Raw genomic sequence first — 19,937 nt, forward strand, 5'->3', positions numbered from 1 at the left:
CTTAGATCTGGTAGAATTTGCCTTATGAATTGGGAGCTCCTGTGTTAGGTGCATATATATTTAGGATTGTTATGTCTTCTTGTTGAATTGCTACCCATGCCATTACATAATGATCATCTTTGTCTTTATTTACCATTGTTGATTTAAAGTCAATTTTGTCTGATATGAGAATGGCTACACCTGCTCTCTTTTAGTTTCCATTTGCGTGGAATGTATTTTTCCATCCCTTCACCTTGAGTCTGTGTGTGTCCCTGTGGGTTAGATGTGTTTCCTGGAGACAGAAGATACTTAGTTTATGTGTTTTCACCCATTTCAGCCATCCTGTGTCTTTTGAGTGGGCATTCGGACCATTAACATTGAGTGATAGATTGATATGTGGGATGCTCTTCTGTTCATCATGTTGGGTAGTACTTTATCGCTTTGTTTTCCCTCTTGTATGATTTTGTTTTATATGAGCTGTGAGCTTTAGCTTTTGGGTGATTTTACACTGGTGGATATCTATTGTGCTGATCTGTGTATAATCCCATTCTGAGTATTTCTTACAGGGCATGTCTGATCATGAAAAATTCCCTCAGTGTTTGCTTGTATGGAAGAGTCTTTATTTCACCTTCATTTATGAAACTTAATTTTGCAGGATATAAAATTCTAGGCTGGCAATTATTCTGTTTGACAGAACTGAAGATGGAGTCCCAATCCCTTCTGGCTTGTCTCTGTTGAGAAGTCTGCAATTAGCCTGATGGGTTTTCCTTTGTAAGTTACTTGATGTTTTCAGCTCCCAGCTTGTAGGTGTTTCTCATTCATGTTAACTTTGGCCAGTCTGATAGTGGTATGCCTTGGTGATTCCTACTCTTCAACAAATCTCCCAGGTGTTCATTGAGCTTCTTGTATCTGGATGTCTAAATGTCCAGTAAGACCAGAGAAGTTTTCCTCAATTATTCCCTCAAATAGATTTTCCAGCCCTTGTGCTTTTTCTTCTTCACCCTCAGGGATGCCTACCATTCTTATATTTGGCCATTTTGCATAATCTCATATTTATTGTAGACTTTGTCCATTCCTGTGGATTCTTTGTTCTTTATTTTTTACTAACTGGGTTAATTTGAAAGAGTTGTCTTCAAGCTCTGAAATTCTTTCTTCTGCTTAGGTCTAGTCTATTCTTAAAGCTTCCCACTGTGTTTTGCATTTCCTTAAATGAATTTTTCATTTCCAGACATTCTATTTTGTTTTTTAAAAATATTTCTATCTCTTTCGTAAATTTTTCATTCATTTTCTGAATTGTTTTTCTAGTTTCTTTGAGTTGGTTTTCCATATTCTCTTGGATTTCAGTGAGCTTCCTTACAATCCATATTTGAAGTTCTTTATCTGGCATTTCAATATTTTCATTCTGGTTGGGATCCATTGCTAAAGAGCTGGTGTGTTCATTTGGAGGTGTCCTTTTGCTCTGATTTTTATACTTCCAGAATTCTTGCTCTGATTCTTTGTCATCCAGAGCAGCTGTTTCTTGTTTTTGTATTTTCTTTTGTTTAGATAGGGCTTTTTCCCCCTCACTATTAAGGGTGTGTTTGTAGCATACGTTGAGTAAGGACCTTCAGCTTTGCTTGTGGGTACCTTGGTGGAGATCTAGGTTCTGGATGGATACCTTGGTTATAGATATTCTTAGTATGGTAGTTTTCTCAGTTGCTAGTTATAGGCTGTAGTGGTGGTATACTGTGGGGGGGGGGGGAGATCTCTTGTTGTTGAGGGGATTTCTCTTTGAAATCCTTTCTCTTTCCCCAGCCCTGTGGTCTTCTTAACTGCGTGAATTACATTGGGACACTCAGTTTAATCTCTGAGACAGTAGGTGGTGCTTGTGAGTAAGAATCAGCCACACCCTATAGGATTGACTCAGTACATGTTGTAATGGGCTGTACAAGTTGTCCTCCCTGCCAGTAGGTGGCACCTGCAGGAAAGAGCCAGCAGCAGTGTTGGTTTTGGGTCCCCCTGTAACCTGTGACCAGCTCTAGTCCATCAGCAGAAGCACTCAGATGCCCCAGGCAGTAGGTGGGGCCCCGGAGCTCCCAGGGGACTCCTTATTCTCCACCATAGCAGAAGTGGGTGGAAGAGTGAGGCTGAGTAGGGCTGAGTTGGACCAACCTGCTTTCCAGCTCCACGAAGGTGGGCACAAGTACTGTCTCAGCAGTGGTTGAGGGTCTGCTCCCAGCCTGCTTGGGAAAGCCCCCAGGGAGGGACTAAAGTGTCCCCACCAAGGCAGAAAGTCTGCTTGTGGAGGTGGACCCATCTGAGATTCACAGTTTGGCTGTTAGGAGTGGGTTTCACTCTTCCCCCTCCTCCCCTGCCCCAAGATCTTCCAGCGTCTGGCGGCCAGCTGAAGCTCAAACTAGCTGGGCTCACAAGCCGGGACCTTCCCTGTCCAGGATCCAGCCCTGGACTGAAAGTGTGGCTTTCCTGCAGGAGAGGGGTGCCCCAAGAGCACACTGAAGCTCATACCCACACTTCACTCTGCTTTCAGTTCTGTCCATGTGGGCTCCCTCGCCTCCCAAAATTAGTTCACAAATCTCCCTTCCGTGCCTCAACATGATTGAGTCCTGGGAGTGTGGGATCTGGCCTGTGGGCTTGTCCCGTGGTTCCCTAAGATCAATCCCTGACCTTGTCAGGGAGAAGCGTGCTGATCCTGAATTGCTCATGGAGTGCTCAAGCAGGTTTAATGTCCCTCTGTTTTGGGGTGTGCCCTGCTTTGCTGGAGCAGCCAGGCGAGGAGCGTTAGGGAGGACCAGCGGTCAGGGAGCTCATAGTCTGAGCACCCCTTAGTCCACTGCAGATCTTTAAGAGGAAAGGTGTGAGCCCCTTCTCTGAGAGCCTTGATATAGTGGGTGTGCCAACAGAGAGAAAGCAGCTGCTCCTGAGAGCCCTGGCTAAATCATGCCTTGGGGCATCCATGCCACTTGGCAGCAGTGGGCAGGGAAGGGGACTGGGAAGAAAAGAGTCTTAATGCAGGAGAGCTGGCACTCTGGTCATCTTTGTCCCTCTCCCCAGAAGGCAACCCCCCTGGAATGTCCAAGCTGTGGGATTGCACAGATCCCCTGGGACCCCCCCCCAGCTCCTGTGGCCACCACAGTCTGGACTAGAGTTAGGAAATATTTGTGTAGGAACAAGTGACATGAAAACTGAAGGGCTAGGCCGGGCGCAGTGGCTCACGCCTGTAATCCTAGCTCTGGGAGGCCGAGGCGGGTGGATCGCTCGAGGTCAGGAGTTCGAGACCAGCCTGAGCAAGAGTGAGACCCCGTCTCTACTAAAAATAGAAAGAAATTATCTGGCCAACTAAAAATATATATACAAAAAAATTAGCCGGGCATGGTGGCTCATGCCTGTAGTCCCAGCTACTCGGGAGGCTGAGGCAGTAGGATCGCTTAAGCCCAGGAGTCTGAGGTTGCTGTGAGCTAGGCTCATGCCACGGCACTCACTCTAGCCCGGGCAACAAAGTGAGACTCTGTCTCAAAAAAAAAAAAAAAGAAAACTGAAGGGCTGAAGCTCCCCGGGGAGGACAAAGGCACACGATGGGTGGAGAAGCAGAATGGCACATGCTGTCTCAGCTTTTGTCTGTGGTGACAGGAAGTGACCTTGAGGGGCCTGGTGCTTTGTTTTCAAGCAGCTCCCAGTTCACTGGTGGCAGCAGCTTTGGGGCTCATGAGGGTAGAAAAGCTCTCCAGCAGCTTGGAAGCCTGCTGACTACCAGAGGTGTGAGGGAAGGAGAAACAAAACCCCCACCTACCCTTCCCATGGGACTCTAAGTTTCTTGGGGGTTGATATCTGCTGATATCTTGCTCCTTGTTCTGCTCTGCAACTTCTTCCCATGGAATCTCTGGTAGGTTCTGGAACTTTTTTCTCAGAATTACACCTGAGCTGGTTTTTTTTTTTTTTTTTTTTTTCTTCACCTAAAACTTTTCCTTCTTTCTGAGATGACCTGGTTACCAACATCTCTAGTCAGCCATCTTCCGGAAACCCTCCGAAGTCACTCATTACACCTTTCTGAATAATGTAAAAAAAGAATGAGCTAGGTAATAGTACTGCTAGGGGTTGGTAAGCTGCCTTATAGCAGGATGTCTAGTGGTTTTTGATAAGGCTTTGTCTTGGACATTGAACTGTTCAACATATCAGTGACTTCAGTCAAGACCCAGTATTTTATCATGTTTTCAACCAGCACAAAGCTGGAAAAGAGTTGAACTTGTTGGATGCCATCATTGATATTTACAAGTTCTTACCAGATGACACAATGGTCCACAAGCAATCAGATGAAATTTAACAAGAATAAATGTAAATTCATCATTGAGGAGTGAAAAGCCAATTGCATAAGTACCAGATGTGGGAGATCTATCCTAAGAGTTCTAGTCAACAACATTAAGAACCAATCATTGTTGAGCATAGTGCCTGACACACAGTGGATGCTCAGAATGGTCTGCTGACTGAATGAATGAACAGATACTGTGATACAACTGTTTTTTAAAAGCTCCTTAAATTTTAGGTTTCATTAATGCATATATGTGGCCTGCTTAAGGAAATTAATAATCTTGGTGTACTCCTAATTGTCTAGGCCACATCTAGATACTGTGTCTAGTCCTGGACACATTTCACAGGGACATTGTCAGGTCAGAGATTACTTTAAGAAGAGTCACCAAAACAGCACCCATCTGGACCCATTTTTTTTTTTTTTTTACTACATCTAAGTCAAAAAGTTAAAGGAACTGGAGATATAAAGGAGCCAGTTGACGAAGACATGAACTATATGAAAGTTGCCTTAAAATGTTCGAAGAATGTCATTTGTAATGAGGAGCAGACTAAAACTCGTCTAGCTCTGAAGAGTAAAATTGGGACCCACTGGTGGAAGTCAGAGGAAACAGATGCTGGCTCTGTATTAGGAAAATCTTGGAGAGCGATCCAAAAGTGAAATGGGTTTCTCTGCAAAGTAATGAGTTCCTTGTTACTGGAAATGTGCTGGTAGAGGCTGCACTTTTATTGAGGGGATTTGTGAAGTGAGATATTAAGCTGGATGACTTATAATGCTAATATTCAGTGATTCCACTAAGGCTAGAGAGGTTCCATGGGCACTTAAGAAACTGCTTTGCAGTTCTCTCCTATAACATGACCTTGGGATTCTGTGCACACTCACAGCTTTGTCATCAACCAGATAGTTGCATACTGTGATGAATCTCGTTTTCTCAAAACATAAAAGTCCTCTGCAGATGTTTAATATAATTTCCATGTTTTCTTTCACTAGATAGTTTCTTTTTTCTGTGTATGTGTGTATGTGCTCTTTCCATTTGTTCAAACAACCATAAAAAAAATTTGAAACAAACAGACTGCATTTATCATAGCTACGAGTCACCTAGAGTACTTTCAGGAAAAGCAATTTGATGATTTACCTTTTATGTGTATTTCCAAAGCACTAAGTTACAAAGACCTAGTGTACAGGGCATAAAGATAAGTAAGCAAAGGCAAACAAGAATATCCATCACAAAAGCCATTAATGGCAAGAAGACAATTTTTAAATGCACAATTATTTAAAAAGAAGAGGGAAGGTTGACATTGATGGCTTTCATCATATATTTAAAAGTGCCAAAGAGCAAAGCCATTTGCCAAGCAAAGCAGAGAGCCCTGGACTACCTTTGTGAGTTTGCTGCCTGCAGGCCAGGCCAGTCTGGACTCTTTTGCCCAAGCAGACGAAATATTACCATTTCCCGTTCTTTAAAGCTGACCCCCTGCTTCATTATTTTGACATTCAGCATATCATAATATTTTTGACTACCAGGTTCACTTTTCAAAAAGCACCTTTTGAAAATTCTTTCCCAAGTTAGCAATATTTCAAATCTTCATTGCTTGAGTCTGCTTTTCCACCTCCTGCTGGTCCCTGAAATCATATTTAATCAGGCTGGGCTACGTGGCTCCTGTGTCGGGCTGGTATCCAGGCATGGAAGTGTGGCTTTTGGACAGTGCCGTAAAATCAGACCCAAAATTGTCAAATACACAAAGATGCTAAGTTAAAGGAACAGATTTATATAAATAAACCAACTGAAAGTGTCTCCACGGTTTAGAAAAGATATAATGGTGGGTAATGAAAATCAGGGTGGACACAAATACTCTATTTTATCTATTTTTTCATTCCATAAATAGATGTATTGGTGCCCTTGGATGCTATAGTATATGGGAAAATTAGTAAGAAATAGACTTGGCAGCATGGGGGTGATGAAGGTAATGGGAAGATTGGGGCAAGTCCTGGGATAAGGAGCTTAGATAATATTTAGAATCCACAAGGGAGTTACTGAAGGATTTCATTTGCTTGCTTGCTTTGAGAAGGCAATAAGTTGATCAGAACAGTCACAAGACGCTCAATCTGTCAGTTCAAAAAAATCTGTGCAGAAAGAGACCTAAAGTAGGCAGGTGAGTCAGGAATGTAACAGAGAAGCCCAGAGATGCAGAGCAGAGCCGAACTGTCATTTGAGAGATGACCACCTGCTGACCGTCAGCCTCAGTTCCGTTTGGTGTGTGCTGTGTTCTCGCACTAGCCCTCAAGACAACAGGCTGCAATCCCCTAGCAAACTTGTGCAGCTGCTGGTGAGTGAACACCAAGCACGGAAACTGAATGGGCCGCAGCTGAAGAAACAGGGTTGTACCCAGGGACTGTTTTCCTGAGTATGGGGCTCTCGAGGGTGGTGACCGGGCAGAGGTGTGGTGGAGCTGGGAGGTGTGGTGGTTCCAGCTTCAGGAGACGGGCTTCTCACTCCTTCCAGGAGGGGCAGAATGACTGTCCTCCCGCCATAGTATTTTTCCCTCTGTTTGGCTGGCTCTGCTATGTGTGTGTGTCGGGCAAAGATAGGGTGAGGTGAGCACTAGGAAAGGGATGCTGGAGGGAGGAAGGGAAACTTGTCTGTTCTCTCCCTTCTCCCATGGTGCCGCCTCTGGAGAAGGTCAGGAAAGCTCCCCAACCAGGCTGCAGGCTCCTGGGGCTGCAGCTTTTCACTGTTTCCGGACTCAGTATGACTGATGTGAGAATGCTGAGTTTCCTGAATGGGGCCTGTCTGCCCTCTGGGGTAGTCTTACTGCTCTGAAGATAAAATAAGTGTAGAGGCATTGAGGTAAAGTATTTGCAATAAAAAAGAAAAATGAAAACTGGAAGCCACAAGAAAAATGAGAATTATTGGATCGAGTATGAAGAATGGTAGATGTTAAGGCACTTGATAATTTTTCTGCTAACAGACACTGTGAAGATGAAAGTTTCCATGATTCTTCTTTGCCTTTTTTCCTCTTGCTATTGTCACAAGATCTAGGAGCATGAGGGATTGTCATTTGGGTGTTGCACTGCGACATAAAGCAAGGCAAAAGTACAGAATCCCCTTAAATGAGAGTATGAATACAGTAGTAGGTTTTGCTACCTGGAATTAGATGTTGAATTATAACTCTCTAAACTTTTGTATTTTCCATAGGAAAAGCTTTAAATGCAATCATTTAATTATTCATTGAAAGTTCATAGTCACAACACTTAATGCACACCTGCTGTATATAAAGTACTGCTTAGGTACTATTTATAAAAATAAACACAGATATTCAGTTATGAAAATAAACCATGACCCACCTGCCATGCAGAGGCCTATTAGAAGCAGGCAATATGCCCATGAAAATGTTTCCTTTGGATTTCACAGAAATATTAATTTAGGGAGGAAAAATCACAAGTACTTGTTTTATGCCACTATGTGTATCCTCTTAAATAGTTAATACAGGGAACAAAAATGGTAGCTATAACTAAAGTAAAAAGATATTGAGTAAATGTATGTGTGACCTAATTCAAGTTTGGTGGTCCAAATAGTATTTTTCTTGGCCTGTGAAAACTCCAGGTATTTGCAAAACTGTTCTAAATAGTAAAGTAATAGAAGTTGTTTAAAAATTAAGTTCATATGTTTGGGTTCAATGTCTCCTTCTTTTGGTTACTATATATGTCGACAGTTTCCAGCCATGCAGTTGCTTATTGTAAATTCTCAACAATTTTTAAAATTTTTCATTCAAATTTGTTTTCTTTTTTCATTTGTCTATTTTATTGGTACATAATGTTTTACATATTTATAGGGTACATGTGAATTCTCAAAATTAACATTAAATAAAAGGATAAGAATTCTGTTGTGTCCCAGATTAGAAATACCTTAGAATTTCTACTCATGTCTATTTTCTTCCATTCTATTATTTTCTTTCTCTTCATACCACATTGATTTAAGTCTTACCATTTATTTACATTTATTCAGTACTTCAGGAAACTTAGTATTGTACTGGAATTGTAGAGAGTCCTTCTAGCTGGTCTGTCTTGCCAAGTCTTTACCAGTTCTCTTCTCTCCAGGAGCCAGTGGTGTGACCACACAGACGTAAGAGATCTCCTGTCTGACTCCTCCCGCTGTCTCTCTGCATCACAGAACCTGATGCCAACTAGCTCTTCCAGACCATAATCAAATGGAAAATCAAATCTAGTCATAGTTCAGAAGGGGTGAAAAAATGAACCTAGAAAGTCTAATGTGGAGAAAGGCTTAAAATATATCCTTAAAGTTTCCTGGTAGTGATGTTTCCTTTGGCAATACTGCAACATAAACAGGTATTCATGGCTGGCTAATCCATGGGCAGCACCGAGTTGGCGTTTACACTCTACAGAAAAGGTAACTAAGGAAAAATGGTCCAAGTTACTTGTCACAAATCGTACAAATTGACAGGAACACAGTCTGTGTGCATGTGTGTAATACATTTCTGTTTTCCTTTTTTTGTATACAAGTAATGGTGTTTCTTGTAGAAAAATTAGACAGTGAAGATGATCAAGAAGAAAAAATAATATACATCTTCCAAGCACCCAGCATGTTAATGTTGACATAGTTTCTTCTAATTTTCTATGTATGTATGTATGTATATACATGTGTATACATAGTATATATACACACACAATTTTTCCTGAATGAAACTATTAATATATGGACTTATGACCTTTTTTTTTTTCACTTAACAAAATACTGGGAATGTCTTTTTGTGTTTTTAATACGCAACTATTCCATAGTGTTCCATTTTATGATTATACATGAACTAGCCAGCCCTCTCTTTAGACATATCTGTTGTGTCAAATATTTATTGTGATATTTCTGAAATGAACATTCTTCTCCATATATCTTGGTGCTTCTTTTTTCTTTAATTTCCTCAGTTTTAGTTCCTAGAAGTAGCATTGATAGGCCAAAGATTCTGTACATCTTTAAGGTTCTGATACACATAACTAAATTGCCCTCCCGGAGAATTCTAGCAATTTAAGGCTTTCCCACCCTCAAGCAGATGAAGACTTTGACTCAGAGCTTTGGAGCTGCAGTCATGTGTTTACTGCCTCACTTAGCCAGCAGCATTTGCAATCAGCCTCCGACCTTGTTCCTGGGGTTGTTACTGGTGATGAATTTGGGTTTGAAAGTGGTACCTGTGGATGGTCCTGGACGTGTGGTGGGTAGACTCACTGAGACTTTGGAAGTAAATCTCTTTGGTCTTCCTAGCAAACCTCTGCCAGTGGGCTCAGCTCACAAAGGGTCAGCTTATGTTCAGGACAATAGTGGAGTGAAAAACCAAGCCCACAAATCAGGGTGATTTTTCATTTAGTGAGCTTAATGTGAATATGCTCACTATTCACATAATAGTTAGTGAATGTGATATGTGAATAGATAGCTACCCACATAGGAACAAAAAAGCAAACAGAAAATAAGATAATGGATCTCCTTCCTAGTCCTTCTTTTGCAGCCTTTTATTTCCTAACTGAGCATTGTTAAATTTAGGGATGGGTTGCTGAGGGACAATGTGACAGATCACACTTGATTTGACATGGGTTTACCAAGACATGTGCACGCCTAGCATTCCTTTAGTCATGGAATCTGCCACACTTGGGTTCAGTGTCTTGTCCTGCCATTTCTTATGTCCTTGAGCAAGTACTTTCATTTACCTGAGCTTCATTTTCCTCATTTACAGTTATTCCAATTTCATTGGGTTGCAATGAGTAGAAATTAAGTATTTAAAGTACCTAAGGACAGTCCTCAGCACCATGGTTTGCTCAGTAAATGTTTGGCAAATTAATAAATTCATGCTCTCAGGAGCTTACTTAGATTTTAGTTTGCTTTCTTAGAGGGCTTTTCTTGCTCATTGTACTTATGACTATCTGAAGTTTTTTATTTTCAAATTTACTACATATTGTCTGTTTCTCCATCAGTACAAAATGTCCTCAGGAGGAGAGTGGATTCCCGGTGCCTGAGACAGTGCCTGGCACACAGAAGGTGGTGAACAGAAGTCAGTAGTTGTGGTTATGAATTGCTCACATTCTTTCCAGTGACCCTAGTCTTGTGGCCAGGAAGCTGTTCAGCCCAGGACCACCCCCTTCCCCTCGTCACGCCATTCACCGATCTATGCTTGGTTCCAGCCATCCTCCGTTACATGAAGAATGATGGGAAGATCCATTTGGTGGTTTTCAACAACCTGCAGCTGGCTGATGGGAGGCGGCACAGGGTCCTCCTAAGACTGACCAATTTGCAGCGAGGGGCTGGCTCTGTAGAGCTCTACCTGGACTGCTCCCAAGTGGACTCCGTTCACAATCTCCCCAGAGCCTTTGCTGGCCTCTCCCAGAGTCCTGAGTCCGTTGAATTGAGGACTTTCCAGAGGCGGCCACAGGTAGGAACCCATAGACCATTCTTTGAAGTGCAAAGGTGGGCTGCCAAGGCCTAGAGAGTACAGAGGATTGTGCTGAGAAAAATATGCCAGGGTCTCATGCCGGCTGTATATTAGAATCACGTGGGGAGCTTGGAAAACAACTGCTAGAGGGCCACCCTCAAGACAAACTGAATCAGAATCTGTTTGGTGGTGCTAGGCATCAGCATTTTTTTAAATTACTGATTCTAATGTGAAGCCAAAATTGAGAGTTTCTGCTTTCAATGATTAGTAGAGACTTTGGATACAATTGTAAAGTTGGAAAAGATTGGCAAAAATAAAAATAACTACCTTAGGATGATAGCATTACCTATTTTCAATATTCTGTAATGTTATTAATATTTATTACTTTCAATGAAAATTTTAAAAAGAATGATTGGAAACTGCCAAGCACCGGGAATGGCATTTTTCACAGGTCTTGTCAGAACATCCACTAACAAAAAAGGAGCTTATTGCTAGCTTAGTTCAATGTGGTCTTAAAAAAAATCCCATCACCTTTGTCTTCTGTTTTATACCTGTTAATGGTGGTTATTATTATTATTATTATCATTATATCATTGCACCTGCTGTAGAAATTGCCACATGCATGTCTTTTAGGATTTTGTGCTAAGAAATGCTTTGTTTCCTATAAAGAACTAATATTCTTTGTCCTTTCCAATAATGCATAACTAGTTACAGTTCCTGAATTTTATCTGATATAGAAGTCAATGTCAAAATCAATAACTATGTTCATCTGTTATAGCCCATAATATTTTTCTTCTAGCTCTCAATCTTCATTTTCCATTTCTATTTTATTATTATATATGCTTTAGTTACAAGCTTCTCTGAGCCCGTTGTACAAAGAGACAGGGTGTGTAAGAAACAATTCCCATTATAAGCAGGAATGCTGTGAAGTTTTAGATAGTAATATAAAAACTATGAATCTAACCTTGAAATTTTGTGCTTAACAGGAATCATTTTAAAGCAAAAATGCCAAGAAAGCTAAAATCCAAAGTTTTTTTGTTTGTTGGATTTTCTTTTTTTTATTTATTTATTTATTTTTTGGTTTTGCAGAGTCATATAGAGAGATCTTTAATGTAGGCTTACCTATAGAAAAAAAATTAATGAATAGAAAGATATGCTAACCTTTATTTCTGAATCCCCAAAGTAGCCCAAGTCATCAGAATAACAGTCAAAAATTGTGTCACTAGTCATTTCAGAAATTAGTATCCACCACCAAATAAGTCAATCTCTAAAATATAGAACTCAGCCTGACAAGGTCATCAGAAACTATACTCACTGGAATTTTCTCAGAAGTTTTACCTCCTTAGACTATCAGTAGGGATCACAGTGGCTTGGTTTCAAGGTCACCTACTCATTCAGTCAATTAGTCAACAAATAGGCACACTCTAGGCATTAGGGATCCTGCGGTGGGAAAAACCAGCTGTCGTCCTGGCCTCTGTGGAGCTTAAAGCCTGATGTCCAACACAGTATCTCTTACATAGCACATGCTGCGTAAATCTTAGCAAAATTAAAAAGTAGAATTCCTCTGAAAATCCTTAGCATGCTCAGTTCTAAAATAACAATGGTGACTTTACATTGGCAGTTAACATAAACTTTTCCTGTCATATATAAATATAATAAAAATGAGTACAAGTAAAAGTTACAAGATAAAAGGGTGAGGAAGTTGACTTTTTGACTAACAATGAATGATTGACATCAACTAGTAATATTAAAATATGATATCAACTACCTAATGATCATAGAAGATACTGTTTATTTGTTCTCATAGCCCATGGAAATCAGAGGCTTTGCTGAAATGTGGAGCTAACACATCCTAAAAACAATACTGTTTAAAATTGGGATCAGATGCCGGGCATGGTGGTTCACGTCTGTAATCTCAGCTACTTGGAGGTTAAAGCAGGAGGATGGCTTGAGGCCAGAAGTTTAAGACCAGCATGGTCAATATAGTGAGACCTGTCTCTAAAAAATTGAAAAAAATAGCCAGGCATGGTAGTGCATGCCTGTAGTCCTAGCTACTAGGGAGGCTAAGGCGGGAGGATCACTTGAACCCAGGAATTTGAGGTTGCGGTGAGCTATGATCATGCCACTGCACTCAGCTTGGGCAACAAAGTGAGACCCTGTCTCAAAAAAATAAAACTGCGATTGGTATCTTATTTTAGTCTAAACTCCATAAACAAATTCCAGACAATTCTTAAGAGGCTTCTGCTACAAAATTATTCTTTCACCATGTAGGAAAATAGCCTTTCCTCTTCTTGGCCACCTTGATGAACTTTCAGGCCGAGTTGGATAGGAGCATTTTCCTAGGCTACTGGCTACTTCCATATTCACTTCAGAAAAATAGGCTGGCAGGCTTTAGGAAAAATGCGAACCTACAAAGTTATGTAAGATGTCAGAGTCGAAGTATACAGGGCTGCTCTGTTATGAAAATTGCATGAATATGCAAGCACATTGGCTTGTGAACAGTGTCAGCAATCTATGGTGTGACTGTGATTTCTTCCAGGACTTCTTGGAAGAGCTGAAGCTGGTGGTGAGAGGCTCGCTGTTCCAGGTGGCCAGCCTGCAAGACTGCTTCCTGCAGCAGAGCGAGCCGCTGCCCACCGCAGGCACAGGTGTGGTGAGCCCCGGGCAGTTTGCACGCCTCCATCAACACAGCAAACTCCAGGTCCCCTGGATGGCCTGGGTCCCAGCAGAATCAAAGTCTAGGACAAGGAATATTTTCATTGCACTTTTATTTTTCTAACTCACATGAATCTGGACTAACTAGCCAGTGGCATCATTGTTATTTTATTTTTATTTTTTGGTGTATTAGAGAAATTAAATTCAGATACCCTAACTTTTTGAATCATCTTGTCATGATGATTCTCCGAGGAACCATTTGGTTTTGAGTCACTTAGAAATGACTGTCACTGGCTGAATGCTCCTTGCCTTTTGGTGTTCCTACAGGAGACTTTAACCGGCAGTTCTTGGGTCAAATGACACAATTAAACCAACTTCTGGGAGAGGTGAAGGACCTTCTGAGACAGCAGGTAACCAACAGGACATACATCAGAAAAGCCCCAGTCTTATCAGAGCAGCTCTCATACAAGCTTGTGGAGCTGCAGCCTGCCCAGGCAGGGAGGCGGGCTCTGAGCCAGACCTTGAGGGGCTCATACAACTCCCCACCCCAGGCCTCTACTAGAAGCGCTCTGGAAGTGCGGGCCGAGCTTGTGACAAACACACCATAGTTGCAAGTCTAAGTAGTAGTATGTTAGCACTGTTGTAAGAAGTGTGACGTGGATTCTTTCATTCCTGGATCGTATTAGGCACTCCTTTTCAATGCTTTTTTCCCTTTCTCATCTTTAAAGGTCAAGGAAACAACATTTTTGCGAAATACCATAGCTGAATGCCAAGCTTGTGGTAAGTGCTTTTCTAGTGACTGGCTCTTTCTGAGTCAGGTGATGCAGACTGGGGAAGGGCTTGCCTGCATTGACTGCGTTTCTGAAGGTTCACCATGAAGTTGCAGGGAAGGGAAGAAAAGTTCAGTGGGAAACCAAATTTCATTTTGCATCCTGTATGTCTTCCTGGTGGGGAATAAGCCCGTGGATTCCTGTTTTTCTCTAGGTCCTCTCAGGTTTCAGTCTCCAACCCCAAGCACCACACTGGTGCCCCCAGCACCCCCGGCACCCCCAACACGCCCACCACGCCGGTGTGACTCCAACCCGTGTTTCCGAGGCGTCCAATGCACTGACACCAGAGATGGCTTCCAGTGCGGGTCCTGCCCCGACGGCTACGTGGGAAATGGGATCACCTGTTCTGACGTGGATGAGGTAAAAGTTCACTTACACAGAGTAGGGGCTCCCTGAGTCTCCTCCACACCCTACAGCACATGGCAGAAGAAGCCGAGCGGGTGAATAAAGGATGACTTGGGTTGTCCTCCAGGCTCCATACAAACTACTTGCTTAGGAATCCTTGGAGACCCTGAGATACCATGAGCAGCCGAAGGAGGCATGACACACGGTTGTGGCCATATTTGTCATTCTTGCTGGGTTTCCAACTCTTCTACCAGTCTGTGTTGCTACAATGCCGAGACTTCTGCCAACATCTGCATTGATTATGTCTCCTAAGCAGTCTATGTTACAATTTTGCTTTTCCTATGATTTTGCAAATGTAGAAGGGGAGGACTTTTATAAGGGTATATTTTCAAGGTTAACAATGGATTTCTTCAGGCTTCCTAGATAGAGGAGCAGAGGGGACTCTCATGCCAGCAAGAGTTGTTAGGGTGGCCCTGTAACCTGTGAGCAATTAGAAGTGCCCAGGGATGGAGCCAGCAGGATCCAGAAAATATGGGCTGTCCATAGCAGGTGGCAAGGTTGCCACCGATATGTGCCTTTTCCCTCTCACCCAGCCGGAGGAGGGCTGCAAGGAGAAGTGGAGGGAGGGGCACACACGGGGAACTTAGGTGCACGCTGACCCCCACAGACTCCCACAGGCTCACAGCAGCACTTGGCTGACTACCTTCCCCGGTAGTAAGCAATTAAAGATGGTCTCTAGTAATCCCTCAATTGGAGAAACATCTGTACACGTTTCACAGAACCGCATCTGGTTTTTATCTGTGAACTAGAATTTTCCTCCATTTGAAAGGGCAGGAAGTGGTCATGTTTTTTACATTAGTCGAAGTGGTTAAAAAAAAAAAAAAAAAGGACCAGAACCAATCTCCAAAACTCCGAAAGCCTTGGAATAGCCATGAACTTGATAGACATGAAGGCAGGCACAGACCCTGATGGATCACACCTTACTGAAGAAGCACCTGCCCTGGCTTTGCCTACCCTAGGTCCTTCCGTTTAAGCAGTTGGTTTGCTAATGCCTTTGGAGTCATCTAACAGCCCGCTGACGAGCGGTGCAGGGACATGGTCCTTTCACAGAGATTTGTGAATTCCAGGTTAGAACACCAGGGAGCTGCTTACACCGGGATGTAGGCTGGTTAACATCAGGGCCCCTTTCCACCTGGATATGCCATTTATTCTGTAAAGCAGAGAAGCCTGCTGAAAGGCAGCCTAGATTGTGTGGGGCAGACATTCAGTGGGTAACTAGGAAGTTAGAAGCTTTTATTTCCTTTTATCATTTTTTCCACCAAAAAACAGTTAAATGACTAAACAAATGCACAGATAGATGAAGAAAAGTTTGAGAGAGTTTTCTCTGAACTTTTTTTTTTTTTTTTTTTGGTCTCCAGTGCAAATACCATCCCTGCTACCCGGGCGTGCGCTGCGTGAACTTGTCTCCTGGCTTCAGATGTGATGCCTGCCCGGTGGGCTTCACAGGGCCCATGGTGCAGGGTGTTGGGATCAATTTTGCCAAGACAAACAAGCAGGTGGGCTAAAGTTATGGTTTCTCTTTGGTTTTCATCTTAACAGAACAATTTTGGTTGGTTCCCACCTCTTCAGTATAACCCTTCACCTCCTTGAGCAGCCAGTGCCATGTGGAACATCATGGTGCACAAGAAGCCAACTAGGAAGTTTTCCTACTCATTTCTGAGTGTATATATTCATAATGTCTAGAAGGGAGGAAGCTGTTCCGTTGGGATAATAGAGTATCACTAGAAAAACAGTCAATGGGGCAATACTGGCTATGTGGCATAATTTCAGACTTATTTGTTGATAGCCATTGAAAATTTTGTCCTCCAGAATAACTTGAGAATCAGAGAAACAAATAAAAGCTTTGAAAAATTAGGTCACTTTCATAAAGTCATTGTTGCCAATCAGAAAGTGTTTTAGAGATGAGGGGATTTCAAGAGTAGAAATGATCCCCTGAGGCAACCTCTCCTTTTTCTTATATAAGCTATAAATTGCCATAAAGCACTTGAGTGCTTTATGACAGTCTCCATTTATTTCCAAATGTTCTACTATATCCTGGTCATTATTTAACTGACTGACTATGAAATTCTTTTTGATGTTTTCAGCCCTTGCAAATGGTAGGTCTATAAATATATTTTACTACCTTAGAGAAATTATTATATTAGCTTTGAAGAAGGGCAGGGGTTCATTATTTCCTAGCTGCCTATCAAAGGATTCTAGAGGGCATGATTTTTTAGACTAGAAAAAGGAGGCAAGCTAAACATAGGAATGACAAGAAGCCATTAGAGTGATGACCCAAAGTTTTTCTAAATCTCTAAGAATAAACCAAGGAAAATAGACAAAATGAAATACCAGGTGCTTGCTGTAGGGCAGTAAGAAACACTTCCTGTGGACTTCCAGCAACATGGTAGACCGAACTGAAGTAGAAGGGAACACCTTGCTAAAAGTTAACAAGTTTTAATGCATCCCAAGGGCAAAAGAAATGAAAGGAAATGGTGCAGTTTCCAGAAATAAAGAAGGGAACTCACAGCCAGAACTGTGAGTGGGCCGATGCCACAGCACCTCCTGGGAGGCGGCAGGGGGGTCTGTGCCTAGGAGTGGGGAGCTGGGGTTCCGTCACCTGCGTGGTGCAGCCGTGCAGTCTCAGAACTTGACAAAGACCTGCCATGAACCCAGGGGCCTCCAGAACTACCCTGTCTATTACAAGGAGGTGGAAAAACTCGATGAGCCAACAACAAAGAAGCTTGACTTCAGCTTTGGGATGTGCTTGACAAAAATGAACATGACCCACAACAAATCAAAGCTTTGAGCTTGAACCACATACAGTTATGAGCTCCAAATCTGTTACACATATAATGCAGAAACACAAGCCAAAAAATTAAAATAATCATCCCCAGAGCTCTGGCAAAAGTCAAAGGCATGCCACTATGTAAAGATACTCCAAAAGTCAGGGCCGGTGGAGGGCCCACAGGCAAAATCAGGGCTACTAAGGATATGCCCATAAACACAAATGGCAGTTTATATGAAGAAACTACCGTGAGGAAACATGATAAACGTAAAATAAGTTTAAAAGAATAAACAGATAAAAGAAGGAACAAATACCATAATTACAGAAGAGGGTAATGTGAAAAAAACCAGATGAGTGTGAGAAATAATTAAATAAAACTTTTATCAATGAAAAATACGATCAGTGAACTTAAAAACTCAACAGATGAGCAGAACACATTAGACACAGCTAGCGGGGAATTCATAGGCTGAAAGATGAATCTAAGGAAATCATCCAGCATCTAGCAGAGAGAGAGAGAAAAACATAGAAAATATAAACAAGAGGCTAAGAGTCAAAAGGAGATATTAATGAGAAAATTCAATGTTATCTAATTGTAGTGCCAAAGAAAGAATATAAAGGAATAGAGGGAAGCTTAGAATTTTTCAGAATTGAAGAAAGAGAGGAATCCTCAGGTAGAAGAAGTACATTGAGTCTCAAGCAGGATAAAAACTTTCCTAACTAAAAAGGTGTGGAACAGATGAATTGTGCAAGTCGTCTTTGCTAAACCACTTCAAGTACCATGAACGTGATTATCATTTTCAATTAGATTAAGTACAAATGGGTACAAATGCAGGGAGATGGCAAAAATAACCCTCAGATCACCGTTCTACCTGAAATTCTGTGTCTTTGCTTCACATAAAGATGGCAAAACAAAGGAAACTTATTTACATTCCTATTTAATCAGCGTGTCACTCTAAACTTTCAACTTTTCTGCGCTAGATCTGCACTGATACTGATGAGTGTCGAAATGGAGCATGCGTTCTCAATTCTATCTGTGTCAACACTTTGGTAAGTATTTCTGTTATCAAAGCAGAACCAGTTACTAAAACAAGTATGTGTTTATGGATCATAGCCCCCAAACACACATAGAACATATGGGCATAATATATTTGATTGGCAGAATAAGGGTAAAAATTTGTGCAAAAAAGTGTTTAATATAAGAGTAATTTTTTATATAAGAATTTTGTAAGTGCCAAGTTTGTTCTTTATCTTATATCAAAGTTGTAATATTGGGCTCTCAGATAACTATTTGTTGAATAAAATATTACCCCTTGTATTTTAAAAATATGAAGAGCTTGGCAGTTTATATTAATAGTTCAGTATTTTACCAATGACTACAAGATCCCCAAATGGTAATCTTTATTTTCATAAAACTTCTCAAACGTCATTTGTATTAAATTAAAATACTTAAGCACTCAGGGTTGTCTATAATGTAAATATTCAGATATGGGTTTTATTTCTAAAAGTTCCTGTCAACTCTGTCCAAGATGAAAGATGTAGCAGAGTTAACTTTCTTAATTTTTTTAATCAACAAAAAGACTACTGATTCCATGTATGACTATTTCTGAGTTACCATATGTCTCTGGGAAAGTTATTTAATCCCTAGTTTCCTTGTTTCTTTGTAAGGAAAAGCACTTTACAAATATCAAGTCATTTATTTCAATCCTTACAATAGCCATATGATCAGGCACTATTATCCCTGTTTTACAATTGAAGAAACTGAGGCACAGAAATATTAATATAATGTAATTAGGCTAACGTCACACATCTTGTAAGACTCCCAGTCTGGTTACAGAGCCTGAGTTCTTCTCCACAATGCTGTACTGCTTAGGAATATACAGGGATCTAGTTTTCTTTTTGTTTTTTGTTTTTTTGTTTTTTTTTTGAGATAGCATCTTGCTGTGTTGTCCAGGCTGGAGTGTAGTGGTGTCATCATAGCTCACTACATCCTCAAACTCCTGGGCTCCAGCAATCCTCCTGCCTCAGCCTCCCAGGTAGCTGGGACTATAGTTGTACACCACCACACCCAGCTAATTTTTCTTTTTTGTAGAGTTAGGGTCTTGCTATTGCCCAGGCTGGTCTCAAACTCCTGGCCTAAAGCTATCCTCCCACCTCAGCCTCCCAAAGTGCTGGGATTATAGACGTGAGCCACCATGCCTGGCCTAGCCACTTCTTAGCTTTTTACCAGGACAAAGCTGGTGTGCAGAAATAGATTTGAGAGACATTGGTACAAAGGCACTCAGAGAGAAGGAAAGTAGACAGTGGATAGAACTCCAGAGAAACCCCAAAAATGAAAAAATAGGCAAAGGAAAAAGAGCACAAGCCAAGAAAAGGAATGAGCTGACATGTCCGGTGAGGCTAATCGATCAAGAAAGATGACTGGAAAGCATCCCCTGGACTGAGAGGGCATGAGTGACTAAAATCATTAAACTGTGTACCTTTAGTGGGTGGGTATCTTTTATGATATGTAAATTTTATCTCAAGCTATAGAAGATAAATAAGTTCTGAGACTCTACATACAGCATGGTGACTAC

At 41.5% G+C, this 19,937-nt stretch overlaps 1 protein-coding gene across 1 annotated transcript in view; it reads left to right on the top strand.

The window, feature by feature from the left end:
• Positions 1–19,937, top strand: part of THBS4 (thrombospondin 4) — a 48,814-nt gene that overhangs the window by 14,005 nt on the left and 14,872 nt on the right. Inside the window, exons 3-9 of the mRNA XM_045566099.1 lie at positions 10,460–10,707; positions 13,247–13,355; positions 13,690–13,772; positions 14,091–14,142; positions 14,347–14,552; positions 15,956–16,093; positions 18,343–18,411. Of these exons, the coding sequence (XP_045422055.1) occupies positions 10,460–10,707; positions 13,247–13,355; positions 13,690–13,772; positions 14,091–14,142; positions 14,347–14,552; positions 15,956–16,093; positions 18,343–18,411 (905 nt within the window). The remainder of the gene's footprint in view (positions 1–10,459; positions 10,708–13,246; positions 13,356–13,689; positions 13,773–14,090; positions 14,143–14,346; positions 14,553–15,955; positions 16,094–18,342; positions 18,412–19,937) is intronic.

This window comes from Lemur catta, chromosome 12 (assembly GCF_020740605.2).
Source record: "Lemur catta isolate mLemCat1 chromosome 12, mLemCat1.pri, whole genome shotgun sequence".
Classification (NCBI taxonomy): domain Eukaryota; kingdom Metazoa; phylum Chordata; class Mammalia; order Primates; family Lemuridae; genus Lemur; species Lemur catta.